General features: G+C 49.8%; 3 protein-coding genes across 3 annotated transcripts; 2 read left to right on the top strand and 1 right to left on the bottom strand.

Annotated features, from left to right (window-relative positions):
* Positions 1 to 3,594: 3,594 nt before the first annotated feature.
* LOC34620508 (1-acyl-sn-glycerol-3-phosphate acyltransferase 1, chloroplastic) lies at positions 3,595 to 6,538 on the bottom strand. The gene is made up of 7 exons (XM_026335806.1): positions 6,349 to 6,538; positions 5,779 to 5,886; positions 5,421 to 5,504; positions 4,939 to 5,036; positions 4,398 to 4,542; positions 3,987 to 4,081; positions 3,595 to 3,729 (listed from the first exon to the last, which is right to left on the bottom strand). The coding sequence occupies exons 1-7, from the start codon at positions 6,536 to 6,538 to the stop codon at positions 3,595 to 3,597; spliced, it is 855 nt and encodes a 284-aa protein (XP_026191591.1).
* Positions 6,539 to 7,119: 581 nt separating this feature from the next.
* LOC34620507 (tRNA methyltransferase 10 homolog B) lies at positions 7,120 to 8,718 on the top strand. Its single transcript, XM_022733756.2, has 2 exons — positions 7,120 to 8,331; positions 8,575 to 8,718. Exons 1-2 carry the CDS (start codon positions 7,120 to 7,122, stop codon positions 8,716 to 8,718), a joined length of 1,356 nt encoding a protein of 451 aa, XP_022588345.2.
* A 1,047-nt stretch (positions 8,719 to 9,765) lies between these two features.
* LOC34620506 (adenosine kinase) lies at positions 9,766 to 12,310 on the top strand. The gene is made up of 5 exons (XM_026335793.1): positions 9,766 to 9,984; positions 10,293 to 10,371; positions 10,765 to 10,967; positions 11,412 to 11,725; positions 12,082 to 12,310. Exons 1-5 carry the CDS (start codon positions 9,766 to 9,768, stop codon positions 12,308 to 12,310), a joined length of 1,044 nt encoding a protein of 347 aa, XP_026191578.1.
* Positions 12,311 to 12,699: the final 389 nt, after the last annotated feature.

Here is a 12,699-nt window from a genome sequence, read left to right as displayed (position 1 = left end):
ATGCTGCATCACAGCGTCTGTTAGCCGCTTCAGAAGGCATTCTTGTTACGTCCCCAACTTCCTCAGAGCGCGCAACACCAGCTGCTCTCCCCCCTTGGATTCATTTCCTATCTGCACTTTGCAGTCGCGGGGTGCAGCCCTTGGGATTCGCGTTGCCACTTCATAATCCTTCAGAACCTCGTTGGCCGTATGACACCCCCCCAAAAGGAGACTGTGGTGACCTTGTCGGTACGGCGGGGGTCTGGTGGTCCCATGCCGCAGTGAGAATCCGTAAGGTTCCTCCCCGCCAGGTGTAGTCTTCGTTGAGAACTCGGCGCTGTTTGAATGGAGTCATGCTTTCATCCACGCTATGCCGCACATTTGCGTGCGTTTTACCATGCACCATGCAGTTCGCGCCCTGAACTCGGTCGGCGTCAGCGCCAGCGGCATATTCCGTTCTGTCGGCTGCCGCCTTCTTGCTGCGCCAACGCAATCTCTGGGTACACAGGAAAACGTATTGCAAGACTTTGGGTGCTCTAGGGATGCAAGCGGCTTTCCGCACCGGGCCTCCGTCGATGCTTTTGAGCAGGAGCTACAGCTGCATAGTAAGCCGCGTGCACAGGCATCCTGCACTTGCCCCATCCCCCCCATATGTTGACATTTTCGTTGGTCAGCCACGGCGGAGGGCCCGACGGTAGGAAGGTTGACGCTGGCTGCAAAGGCGCCCAAAGCAGACTGACTCTCTCGCAAAAGAGAGTGCAGAAGAGATTGCGGTGTCTGCTTACTTTGAGCTGTTTGTTGCAGTCATACGCTTTGCGCACTCGTTTGTGATCCCGGCGCTGACGGCGGCCCTGCGTGCTGATTGGCGGAAGACGGCCTCTGTCGTAGAGTCAGAGGCCTCGGGAAAAGAGATGCAGATGGGGGTATTATTTCACGCTCTCTCGCTCTTTGGTGCCAAAGGCGATTTCCTCATGCCTGATGCGTTTATTCCGGGCGGCATGTGCTGCAGAACTAGAAAGACACTCACAGTGACAAGCACATGAAGGCAGCTAAAGAGAGGCACACAGGCACTCACCCATAAGGAGGGCCACAATCAACCACTACGGAGGTGGGAAAGAAGGGATTTGACGGGCATTTTGAATGGACGGTCTGATGTGTTCAGGAAAACACTTTCAGGAAAAGGGACGGCCCTCCACTGCATCCTTTGTCCGAGTTGCTGGTGGCGTTGCTTGGGCTGCGGCTGCGCATGCATCTGCTACAACAAAACGCACACTCTGCCCTTACCGCTGCCGCGCCTACTAGATCTGCTGGCGGCGTAAGCTGCGGAACAGGGCAGTTGTTGAGGGAACAGGAGCTCGAAGAAGCTCGAACGGCCTGCACATCCATTGTTGAGACAACTCTGGGGGCCATGAGCAGCAGCGCCATCCCACGACCCTCGGCGAGGGACTGTAAGCCAAGGAGCTCATGGTCTCTTTCGTACTGTTTGTTTTGCTCTGATTGCTGGCTGCTGGCGTCTATATTCGCCATGTCTGACAGTATCTCCTCCATCTGGTTTGGTTCGGTAACGGGCGCTCTCGCCTGAGCTCGTAGTCGAAGAATGTGCATTCGTGTCAGCAAGATAGAATTCTATTCATTCTTGCATTGCTTGTGGCACCAGTAGTAAAACTGTCCATTCCCTGGATCTTCCGAGCCTTTACCCTGCTCCCATCCAGTTGGGTACATGGTCTCATCTGTGTTCTGTGGCTGTGGTTCGCTACAGCGGACACCTTCGGGCTTTTGGCCCTCAGTGCCCAACTGCTCAAGGCCCTTGATCCCAACCTGTGGAATCAGTACTGTGCGGTGCTAAATTATCGACTAAAAGTAAGAAACATAGGTGCTGTTGCACTCCCGGGTCTGGATGGATGAGCGTTGGCGTGAAGTGTTGATTCACATGGGAATTGAATGACCTTACACCACTTGCTGCATGCAGCTGGACTATCTGCACACTGTAGCGGTTTTCTTCCCGCAGGCCCTCGCCCCCCGCGCAGCCGTGCAGAGAACGCAAGCCTGTCGTACCCCGGGTGTCGCGAATACTCAACATCCCCTCTGGTGTTGGGCGGACTCTAAGCAGGAGGCCTCCGAGGCTGTCGAAACGGCGGTGCGGAATCTTAAACATGAAGGAGACGCTATAAGACAGAGTCTACGTTACCAAATCAGCTCAGATATATCTGCACTGACGTGCCGTGGAATTTCAATGTTTGGCGCGACTCGCATACTCCAAGTGGACGTACTCCATGGAGAAACCAGGGAAAGGGTAGGGCATTCTGAAGCACGCATTTACAGCACCTGCAAATAAGTCACTGGATACCCCTGGGCGTCCGTGGGCTTTTGGAGCCAGCAGAAACCTGCGACAACGTTGGTCACTGCACCTGCTTTATAGTCCAGTGCTCACATACACGAAGTTTGGCTCCCGCGCCGCCACCAGTAGGAAAAGAAGCAGCAATCAAAACCACTCATAAGACATTATGGCTGGTACATTTTTCGCAGGTCCTATTTGTCGTGGTGTCTCCTGCTGACTCTATGGTACCTGTGATATTCAATTCTGACCAAGGGACTACCGCGAGTACTCAGAGGTTTACTATATCTCCCGCGATCGAACATTGCCTTATTCAGCCCCTAGTCGGTATGGAGCTCTTTGCGGCGCTGCATTGTCTCTTGCATGCACCATGCCAGCAACGCGACTCCCCCCAGAGGTACGTGTTGAGCCTGCGTAGAGAACGATTTTGGGTACATCTTTCTGAGGCAGACCGCAGTGGGGAGTTTGCCTCAGCCTATGCCTCGCAATGGAAGTGGCCTTGAATAGCCCCCTGGAGTAGTGAGATGCCAAAAGGCAGTCTTCTTTATCCCGTTGTACATGGCTTCACACCAATTTGTCGTACTGCTCCGCTACCATCCATGTTGTTGTCGGCTACTGCGATGTGTATACGTTTGTGTAAATATATACGTCCCCCGACTCTTGACAGGCCTGTGGTGGCGATTGTGCTCGGTTCTGACATCAAGGAGCAGCAGCAGTTCTACCAGCTGGTTGCCACTGCGACGGTGTGTTCATTGGGCGGACAGAAACGTCGTCAATGGAACATGAAGACACAGTGAGGGAGTGAAGGCAAGCATGTGGGTATAGAGTGCGGCATGCATCGGGCAGCAATTTGACATCTTCTCAAACTCAAGAGATCGGCAAATGTCGTATGGTATATTTCCACTTCAGATTTAGGACTTTGCTTTACGCCACTACCGCAGAGGCAGTTTGGACGCGCTGCTGTGGGTTAGCGGAAATGCAGTAAGGCATACAAGTGTGCAAAACGGAATATATATATATATATATATGCTGGGACTTCCTTGAACCAGCGCTGCATGTCGTTTGTCGGCACTGCTGATTACTCTTTTTAACCTTCGTGTGCTTGTTTGCTTGGCAAACATAAACAAACGGCACTAAGGGACTATATGTACTCTCCTCGCCGTCTCAGTTGATAAATGCCGTTTTTTTTCAGGTTTTTTCCTCGTAAGTTTTGCACTTGCTCTCCTGAACGCACGTCGAGTAGTGATTTTCCTTTTGGCGAGGTGCAACAACAGCCGCAGTTACAGCCCGTGCTCCCTTGAGACGGCCAACTCGGTAAGTGGCTGTTCTTGTAGAGCGTCGAACTCCGGAGAAAGTTTTAGCAGATCAAAAATTGCCTCGTGCGTCTTGTCACGCAACTGCTCAACTGTCAAACCCTGAGGTCAGAGAAACAAATTGAAAGGCAAGGTAGGACAGGATAGCCAAGAAGTTCTGGCTGGCACGATAAATTCTTGAGGCACTTCATGGGAAAGTGAGGAGGAGCGCCTGGGGATCCTACAGGACCTTTGGGGCCATGAAGCTCCATCTACGTATTGTAGCACTACACATGGCCTGTTCGAGAGAATTGCCATGTCCGTGAGGCGTTCGGTAGTGCATGAAGGTAGATACGAGGCCACTCTCTGCCTAGATGTACCTTCGGGGAGATGAGTTCGCCAGCCGCAACGTAGGAAGTGCCCGGATAAAGGAGTTTGCTGGTGACTGGCCACAGCCGGAAGTTGTTATGAAGAGCTGCACGTTTGCCCAAGAACAACAGCAATAAAAGCGGTATGGCTAATAATGACAGAAGCCTCAGGAGGCAAACAATGTCTTTGCTGGGGGGGAACTCAAGCCGACTTGGTGATGCCCCGGGCTGGTCAAGAACTTGAACAGTGGTCACACACGCGGGATGCCTAGTCAACTTCTCAGTTCACGGATCTGCGTACTTTTTAAGAAGTACTACCAAAGCATTTAAAAATGGAACAGAGCATTTGGTGTGCAATGCGCGGAGACAAACACAGCCAAACACCACGCAGTATGTTTTAAAAATGGTGGGGAAAACTCGTACCAACGGGGAGAATGTAGATATCCGGGTTATCTACGGCCAATCGGAAAAACCCGTTTCTGAAAGGCTGCAGTCTACCGGTCACACTGCGCGTCCCTTCAGGGAAGACTACCACGCAAATGCCGTCCGAGAGGGCGTGGAGGGCCTCCTACATGCGCAACAACTGATTATCTCAAGACGGAATAACGAGACAGTGGCATGCAGAATGGCGCACGCCCGAATACAAGCAAGAGACGAACCACACCGGAAAGGTGCACAGGGCAAAGGGATTCTACAAGGAGCAGTATCTCACACACAGTACAGTAAGACAGCTCATGCGCACAGAATACTGTCCCCAGTCTTCTCAGCTACATGTCGAATTTTATGCAAATGGGTGCAAAGAGCGAGGATACAGTAAGAGCACTGCGCCTTTTTTGCAAGTCTATATTGAGTCGTCAGCTGATCGGTTTGAAGGGCGAAATGTGCATGGCATATACAGATATAGACTATATACACAGCCTTCCGGTACTTGGGGAATTTAATTCTATATGCATTCGTTTCTTGCCTGCATCATATTCTGTACGGCTCCGGGTTGGGTGCCCCATCCTCCCCGCTCTCTCGTAAACTGAACCGAAAGGCACCCGGCCAGATACTGAGCCCATCCTGGAAACAAGGCAGGAAAGGGGGGTTTCACAGAGGCATGCTCTTTTGGAGTAGCTAAGAGAGCTTCATCAAGAGGCAACGCAGAACAAGCAAGTACAGACATAACTAGGATGCACAAGCTGAGCGAAAGTGTGTGGCCAGCAGCAGAAGCAACGTGACAGCTGCAGCTAACAGCTATTACCGTTCCCTCTGTTCGCACGCAGCACGAGACGTTAAGCGGTGACGCGCGAAGAATTGAAAGGAAAATACACAAAAGGAACGACAAAGACGAGCGGGGGAAGAGCGACACAACAGGGAAGCGAAGAATAGGCGGTCATGGAGGAAGAATGATGGAAAGAGCAACAACTCGGGGTAGAAAAGAGTGGATGGCAAGAGTTGGCCTACCTGCAATGGGTACACTGAGAAGAGAATGCTTCACGACGTACATCGTAGGAATTCCAAGAAGCGTCGACCCCAAAACCCAGGGATCTATGCGAAACGGAAGTGAGTTGACAAGACGAAGGGAGCATAAAATCCAGTTGCACAAACCGCTTGGTCAGTTGAAGCATTGCAGGTGATGCATCGATAGGCAGCAGCATAATTTGTGGGACGGAAAATGCTCTAGCAGAACCGAACGATGCAAGCCGCTGGATGGCGAAATAACATGGGCAGGAAGGCGAACACGAACGGCGAAGTGGAGGAATCACCCACACAGGCTCCGAGAAGCTGTGACACGGCTTTTAAGAGACAGTGCCCCACTTACCAACTTTGCTGGTGTGATTTGCCATCACAATGACTTTCCTGGAGGAGATCCCCGAGGGTAAAGGACGCAAGACTTGCTTTTTCCAAAAGGGACGGCATGCAATATACGCTATAAAAAGATAAAAGCAGGGAGAAGCAGAAGTCAAGAGCGCCTAAATTTGTAATCTCGCTTTTGAAACAAAACGAGAGGAAAAGATAAAGAAACGGACGAAGGTGGATTCTCTCCTCTTAAATGCTGGAATAAGACGAGCGTGCGTGAGGAAAGAGATGTGTAACACAAGTGCAGCACATGAAGACGCAGAGCTCGAAAGCTCGGCTAGCGATCAAGCTAGCATGCCCCAGGACAGTGAATTCTAGGAATGCGAGAGGAACTAGTAGAATTCCCCATCTCAAAGTATACCGTCACACGGCTGCATGCCTAAAAAGCGTGTTCTTCATTTGAGTTTCGAAACCGATATGCATCGAGCTCTACAGTGCGTATTTTTTCACTAGTTTCCTGCCATGCATTCAGAAACTGAAGCCAAATCTCAAAATCTTACTACATTCACGCGCGAGTCATTTGGCTGCTTACCGAGTTCCATGAGGCCTTGGTGAGTTTGTCCAAGTATCACTACGCGGAGTTTAGGCTTAATGAGGAGGAAGGGGAAGAGGCAGGCGCCTTCGATGCACTGCAAAACGAAGGATATAATAAAAGAGATAGACACCACGGTGTAGAAATACACCGTAAGCAGCCAGCGAATGGCCAGAGGAGTGCTCATCATCATCGTAACTCTACGTGGAAAACAGATAATGCTAATATATGCAAGGATTGGAATGCCTTCGCTTTTTGTTTCTACTGCCAAAAAGCAGTGGTCAACGCGAAGAAAAAAAAACAAAGGATACGCGCATTCAGGAAAAAACAATCCCCGAGACAGTCGATAGAATGGTGTTTAATGCAACTACACACACATCGGAAAATGCTTTCAAGAGTGTGGTTTGCTTCCACTCCCTTTACCGTGAATAACCCACCGGGAGTCGACGCAACCCGTCTAACGGGTCACAGCCCTAAACAACAAAGAATTGTGTCAGGGCTTTCTGCTCCCTGTTGGTAATCAAATACTTTTCTTTTATTTTATATTTGCATTTAGTCCAAAGATTTGGATAACGGTCCTGTTTGCGTCTTTGTAATGTTCTGTTCTTTCCAGCATGCATGCCAAATTTGCCGTCTGTGTTTGGTCGTGTTCTAGAGATTCTCTTTTCCTCTCATTGAAAAATTCCGCTCCTAACTCTCTCTCTCTATCATCTCAAGGTTATCTTAGCTTACCTTTCCCTTGAGTATCCCTGTTTTCACGTTTCGTCGACAATGGTGCAGCTCGACCTTCGGCAGAAATGCCTAGGGGCAATCGATCCACAGCCCGAGCAGCAGTTTTCTGCGTTCACACCCCCAAATAATGCATCTGGATCAAGTCAAATAAGCGGACACGAGACTACTGCTAGCTCTGATCTTCAGGACGTAGAGCCTTCCAACACCGTCTTATCGAAGAACGCAATCAAGAAACAGCGAGCCCAAGAGCGGCTGCAGGAATTCAAAGAACGACGGAGGGCTTTGCGGCCAGATATTAAACGTAGGAAAAAAGCAGAAAGGCGGGAAATGGCAGCGCAAAAAAGCTCCAGTGCAGCAGACAACTCCCCCCCCGCAGGAGGGGATGCTGGTCTAACTGTGCGTATTTGCGTTGACTGTGCCTTCGAAGAGCTGCAAAACGAGTCAGAGATATCTTCCCTAGTGCAGCAGCTCATGTACGCATATGGGGATGCCAACCGTCTCAATCGAATAAGAGATAAGGCAGCAGGGAACAAGCGGCGGTGGAAAAGCGGATGGAGAGGAGCGGCCGATGTGAAGGAGGATTTTCAGCAGACGGGAAAGGAATCGACCAAGCAAGACACGAAGGAGCAGGTCGACGGGAAAGGGAATGAGGCGGCGATGAATATCTCCACAGAAGATATGAACAGCACATCAGCTTCCGTTTTTTCAGCAGGTGACAGTACGGATCAGAACGTTGCTGCGATGCCTTTATTTGAGGTGTCAGGCATCTCCTCGAGCTCTGACTCCCCTGCTAGCTCTGCAAGCACGAGGGATACTGCATTTTATGGAAACGATTTGGCCTCCCCACCACCCCCTGTGGCTGGCTCTTGCGCTCCCCCGTGTTTTCCATCCAACCGTCCAGCTGTTGAGCTGTGTATATCTGGTGTTGGGCCACGTGTCTACTCGGCATTGCGCCGGGTGCAGTGCAATGGCCGCTGGAAGTGCGAAGTGAGTTGCGAGACGTTTGAGCGGCTTTTCGCTGCTGATTGTGCCTTGGAACGGGTCGTTTATCTGACTGCTGATGCAGAAGAGGAGTTGCATACCCTAGACGCAGACACAGTATACATAGTTGGTGGCCTTGTAGATAGAAACAGGTACAAAGGACTGACACTGAATAGGAGCAAAGAGAAAGGAGTACGGGCAGCCAAGCTACCTATTGAAACGAAGCTCGGACGGAAGCTCGACGGCTCCAAGATCCTTACTGTCAATCAGGTAACGAAAAGAAAAAATATTGCATTCCCACAAGGATGTGCATATAACCAGCTATACCTAAGAATCTAGATCTGCATCTGTTCCTTGGTACATAGGAACTCTTTGAAGATATAGTTTATCTCTAGTAGCGCCTCTGCTGATACTAGGATGCCGGGTTTCACCTGGTATTTGTAGTCTGAATGTAAAATTAGATCTCCAGACTCTCTAATGCTGCTGCCAGTGTTGGTGCTGCTGCTTTTTCAGGTGGTAGGTATTCTGATTGCATACGCTGAGCTGGGTGAATGGGGTTCTGCTCTTTCGCGGGTTTTGCCAGCGCGAAAGTCCGGGGTGGAGTCTCCCCAGCAAAAGGAGTCACCCCTTGAAGAGAACATCCTTCTGGAAAACTGAGGGACACTTTGCCTGTACATCTTCTGCTGCATCTACATACATGTGGAAGTTTCAAACTCCCAACAGGACGCCCACAGGGACTACTCTCAAGAAAATGTCATACTCGTGTATTGATGGGATCTGAGTTCGTCGCTGCAAAAGGGCTTGCTGCAGCTTTCTAAATCGTGCTATTCTAGCAAAACATTTGAATTTTGAATGCCCAGTTTAGCCTAGTTAACGCGAAAACGTAGTATTTCTAAGAAGCCTTGGAGTTCTTGCCGGGATTCCTTCCAGCTAGAGGAACCAACCTTCTGTTTTTTGTGGTTTCAGCACTCTCTACACTTATACTCTTTTTATTTTTAAGGTTCTACGAATCTGGCTTGCGGTTGAGAGTCCAGGGGGCATTATTGAGGTTGCCTGTGTGGGTACATACTTTAAGACAGCTAGGACATACGCACTTTTCCGGCAAAAATTGACAAGAGGGCTGGAAGCACAAAGAAGATAACGCCTCTTGTCTGTACCACATATTTCGCCATACGGCCTTTGATGCGAGGCGCATTTGTTGTTGCTCTTTAGGAGCGCTTTGCTCAGATCACTTTATGTTCAAAAAACCCTGTAACACCGTATGCTGAAGAAGGCAAGGATAGTAAGGAGCTGTAGGAGAATTCTGGAACGACCTATGCATGTTAAGTAGTAAAGCATATAGGCGAGTTTCGGTGGGTTTCATAGCATTCTGTGGGTCAAACTTAAGGACCAATGCAATAGTACACGTCAGACCCGACACTTGTGCGGAGGTAACTAGGTGGCTAAAAGTCCACTTCCGCGCAGTACACAAAGGATAAACTAAAGTTATTGCATTTTTGCTGAACCACCATCATTTTTTTAGAGTCTCTGCTTGTGCGTGGACTGTGGTAATGCACCCACACCCGGGGGCCCTGAGGCTCCTGTATGGGGGCCCATTTTTAAAATCTTCGTCCGTTTTGTGTCACTTCATATGAGCTCCTGCTTTTTTCCGATTATTATCCGTTTATTCGTGGGATTGTGCTACATTTTTTTTCCCTCCTCGAGATGGTGCTTCTGGGGGTATGTAATCCTCTTTTGGACGTCGTGGCTGAGGTACCCCGTTCGCTTATCGACGAATATGGGCTGCCCCACGGGGGCGCCGTCCTCGCGAACGAGCACCAAATGAGCCTTTTCCCCATACTGGAAAAGAAGTATGCATGCAAGTATCTCGCAGGAGGATGCGGCCAGAACACTATTCGCGTGTACCAGGCACTGTGTAACAACGTGAGCCTTCGCCTTGGCGCCTGTATTATTCGCATTTTATAGAGTAAACGATCAGCTGTGCGAGAAAACTGGTATCAGTAGCTCGGGTGCCCCTGTACTCTCGGGCCTTATTACTCAGCTCTGGCGCAAGATCTTGAACATCATCCTGCAGGATACGTACACCTCTCGACTATACAAATGTTTTATTCCCCATCATCGTCTGCAGGGGGCCACTAGAGAGCGGCGTATGTCTTATATTGTGATGTGCGAAATGCTGCTGATGTACTAAGAATTTCTGTTGTGCGTGTACATCTCTGCTTGCGAAACAGCCCGGGGAGAGCAAATTCCTTGGGTGCATCGGCCAAGATAAGGAGGGCGCCCAGCTCAAGGAACTGCTGGAATCACAGGGTACTGGTTCACATATTTTATTCTGTATCACCTCATTTGTTGAAAGCAGCTGACAGTATGCTCATGCGTAGGAGAGTTGGACCTGTCTGACACCTTTCTGGTCGGTCCCCTTCCTCGTGTTTCCCTTTGCTCTTCTTGATTTCTCATGCTTCTGAGCACTGACACTGAGAGTAAAGACGTTGTGTTACCAGTAGCAGTAGTTGGGACGTTCCGTAATGTGGTCTGGGCAGTCCGCACACGAGGGGTTGCAAAGATCAACACGGAAAGGAAAGCATATGGCTACGCGTGCAAATATGATTTCTAGCACTCGCTTCACTCTCTGTGCCCTCTTGTATGGATTCTCTCATTCTTATGATGTACATGTTTGTCGAAATTTTCTCGTTGCGCACTTAGGTATAATCCCCATCTATAAAACGAGCGCGACAAAGCCTACGGGCACCTGCATGGTGCTGGTGACCGACAAAGAACGCTGCGTCTGCACCAATTTGGGAGCCTCAGTAGATATCGACGAGGCCTTTGTAGAGGCGAAATGGAAAGAGGTTGAAGCATGCGACGCCGTGTACTGCACCGGGTTTTTGTTGTCCTCTTCTGCTGCCGTGAGACACAACAAGGGACATGCACTTAAACAGGCACAAGCAGATACCTTATAGCTCTGTGCTTCTTCTGCTTGTGTGCGCACGCCCGTCCTCATATCGATGGTGTGTCTTCTTTGGCGTTTGTGAAGAATCCTTTTCAGTCATGCTTATTCTGTTTCACAGTGAAGCGCTTCTTTTCTCGCCATTCAATCTCGCAGTTGTGTTACCTCAGTTTTGTTCATGTCTATATTGCTGTACTCCTTCCTCTGTGTGTGACCTCCTCTGCCCGAGAAGGAGCATCTGTAGCCAATATTCCAAAGTGCTTTGTGTAGCTGCGTACATTGCGTCACAAGGGCCATTATCGCTCCCCAAAATACATGCAGAAGTTTTACAAGAGATCTCGTACAATTCTGTATTACAATATTTCTACAGCGCGAACTTGTGTATGCTCTGTTCGCGTGTTAGGTGTTGCTGAAGCTTGCTCGTCACTGCCAGTCGTCTGGAAAGACCTTCGCATGCAATTTGTCGGCTGAATTCTTGATGCATGAGTTTAAGGCGGAGTACCTTGAAATGCTGCAGAGAGCCAATGTCTGTTGCGGCAACAAGGAAGAAGCCACAAAGTTCGCAGAGTTGAACGGCATGGACACAACTGGCAGCGTTGGGGATACAGCAGCGCAGATCCTTGACCTCATGCTGAAGGGGCTTGATGAGGGAGCCAACAAACAAAAAATGGTTGTCGTTACACAGGGAGCGGATCCCGTGATTGTCGCCAGCCGCACGTAAGGCAGGAACAGCGAACGTATCTAAGTAACCCTAAGAAAATCACAGTTGCGACACTACTAACAGGAACCAGAGGATGAAATACAGGCGCGACATATAGGATTTAGCAGGCTGAAAAGCAGCATGTGTGCTGGGCTATGTTCTGTTCCATCTTGACTGAGTAGTTCTACTGAAGCAAAGTGATTTTCTTATCTCAGGTCAAGTGCACCTTTTATTTTGCTTTGCTTTCCTCACTGGAGCCTGGCTGGTTGCATAGTGCTCTGGCTTTGCTTGCATCTTTGAATGTATCCCAATATCTTGCGTTGCGAGAGTCTTCCGACCTCATTTAATACTCTAGAGGTGTGGGTGGCTGCAGGCCAAGCGGTACCATCTCTATCGGCTCGTATCCTGTGCCCGAGGTGCCTATGGAAAAAATAGTAGATTTGAATGGGGCAGGAGACGCTTTTGTTGGCGGCTTGCTGTTCGGGTTGCTGCACAACATTGGAATCGATGCTGCAATAGAACTTGGAAACTGGTGCTCGGGAGTTGTTATCAGGCGAAGCGGATTTTCATTCGATGCTACGGGATGTCCTTACATTAAATGAATGGCAAAACGCTGAGAGGTGAGGGTAAACGAGGAACGTATCAAGAAGCAGAGACCAAGACGAACGCGGAAGCTGACACAGATTTTCTCTTTGCCTCGTTGCCGGTTGCGTCTGGCTTGTCGGTAGCGCGTGTTCGTGCCTCTTGGGCGTCAGTGACCAAGATGTACGTGATACGTGGAAAACTAATGCGGGAAAATGAAGCAGTCACTGCTGGCGGGCCTACGCGTTGTATTTGGTTGGCACTACTCTGCTGCGCACACATATATGCTCCGTTTGTGTGTGTGTGCGCTGCGGTGGCACAGGCTTCCTGAAGTGCTGTGCATTGCCATTTGGGAGGGTACCTTCCAACGGCAAGAGAGAAAGTAAACGCGTGGAAAGGTGTTGCTTTG

Source organism: Cyclospora cayetanensis, unplaced genomic scaffold (assembly GCF_002999335.1).
Source record: "Cyclospora cayetanensis isolate NF1_C8 unplaced genomic scaffold, CcayRef3 CcayRef3_contig_80, whole genome shotgun sequence".
NCBI lineage: Eukaryota > Apicomplexa > Conoidasida > Eucoccidiorida > Eimeriidae > Cyclospora > Cyclospora cayetanensis.
Note: the sequence above shows the minus strand (reverse complement) of the source record. Positions and strands in the feature narration are given on the sequence as shown.

Excerpts from the sequence above, each read along its gene's own strand:
- LOC34620507 (XM_022733756.2), top strand. The coding sequence starts at position 7,120 with ATGGTGCAGCTCGACCTTCGGCAGAAATGCCTAGGGGCAATCGATCCA. Across the intron at positions 8,332-8,574 it reads AGATCCTTACTGTCAATCAG|GTGGTAGGTATTCTGATTGC; the intron begins GTAACGAAAAGA and ends CTGCTTTTTCAG.
- LOC34620506 (XM_026335793.1), top strand. The coding sequence starts at position 9,766 with ATGGTGCTTCTGGGGGTATGTAATCCTCTTTTGGACGTCGTGGCTGAG. Across the intron at positions 9,985-10,292 it reads ACCAGGCACTGTGTAACAAC|CCCGGGGAGAGCAAATTCCT; the intron begins GTGAGCCTTCGC and ends CTTGCGAAACAG. Across the intron at positions 10,372-10,764 it reads GGAACTGCTGGAATCACAGG|GTATAATCCCCATCTATAAA; the intron begins GTACTGGTTCAC and ends TTGCGCACTTAG.
- LOC34620508 (XM_026335806.1), bottom strand. The coding sequence starts at position 6,538 with ATGATGAGCACTCCTCTGGCCATTCGCTGGCTGCTTACGGTGTATTTC. Across the intron at positions 4,543-4,938 it reads CCGTACAGAATATGATGCAG|GAGGCCCTCCACGCCCTCTC; the intron begins GCAAGAAACGAA and ends TTGCGCATGTAG. Across the intron at positions 4,082-4,397 it reads TATCTACATTCTCCCCGTTG|CTCTTCATAACAACTTCCGG; the intron begins GTACGAGTTTTC and ends GCAAACGTGCAG.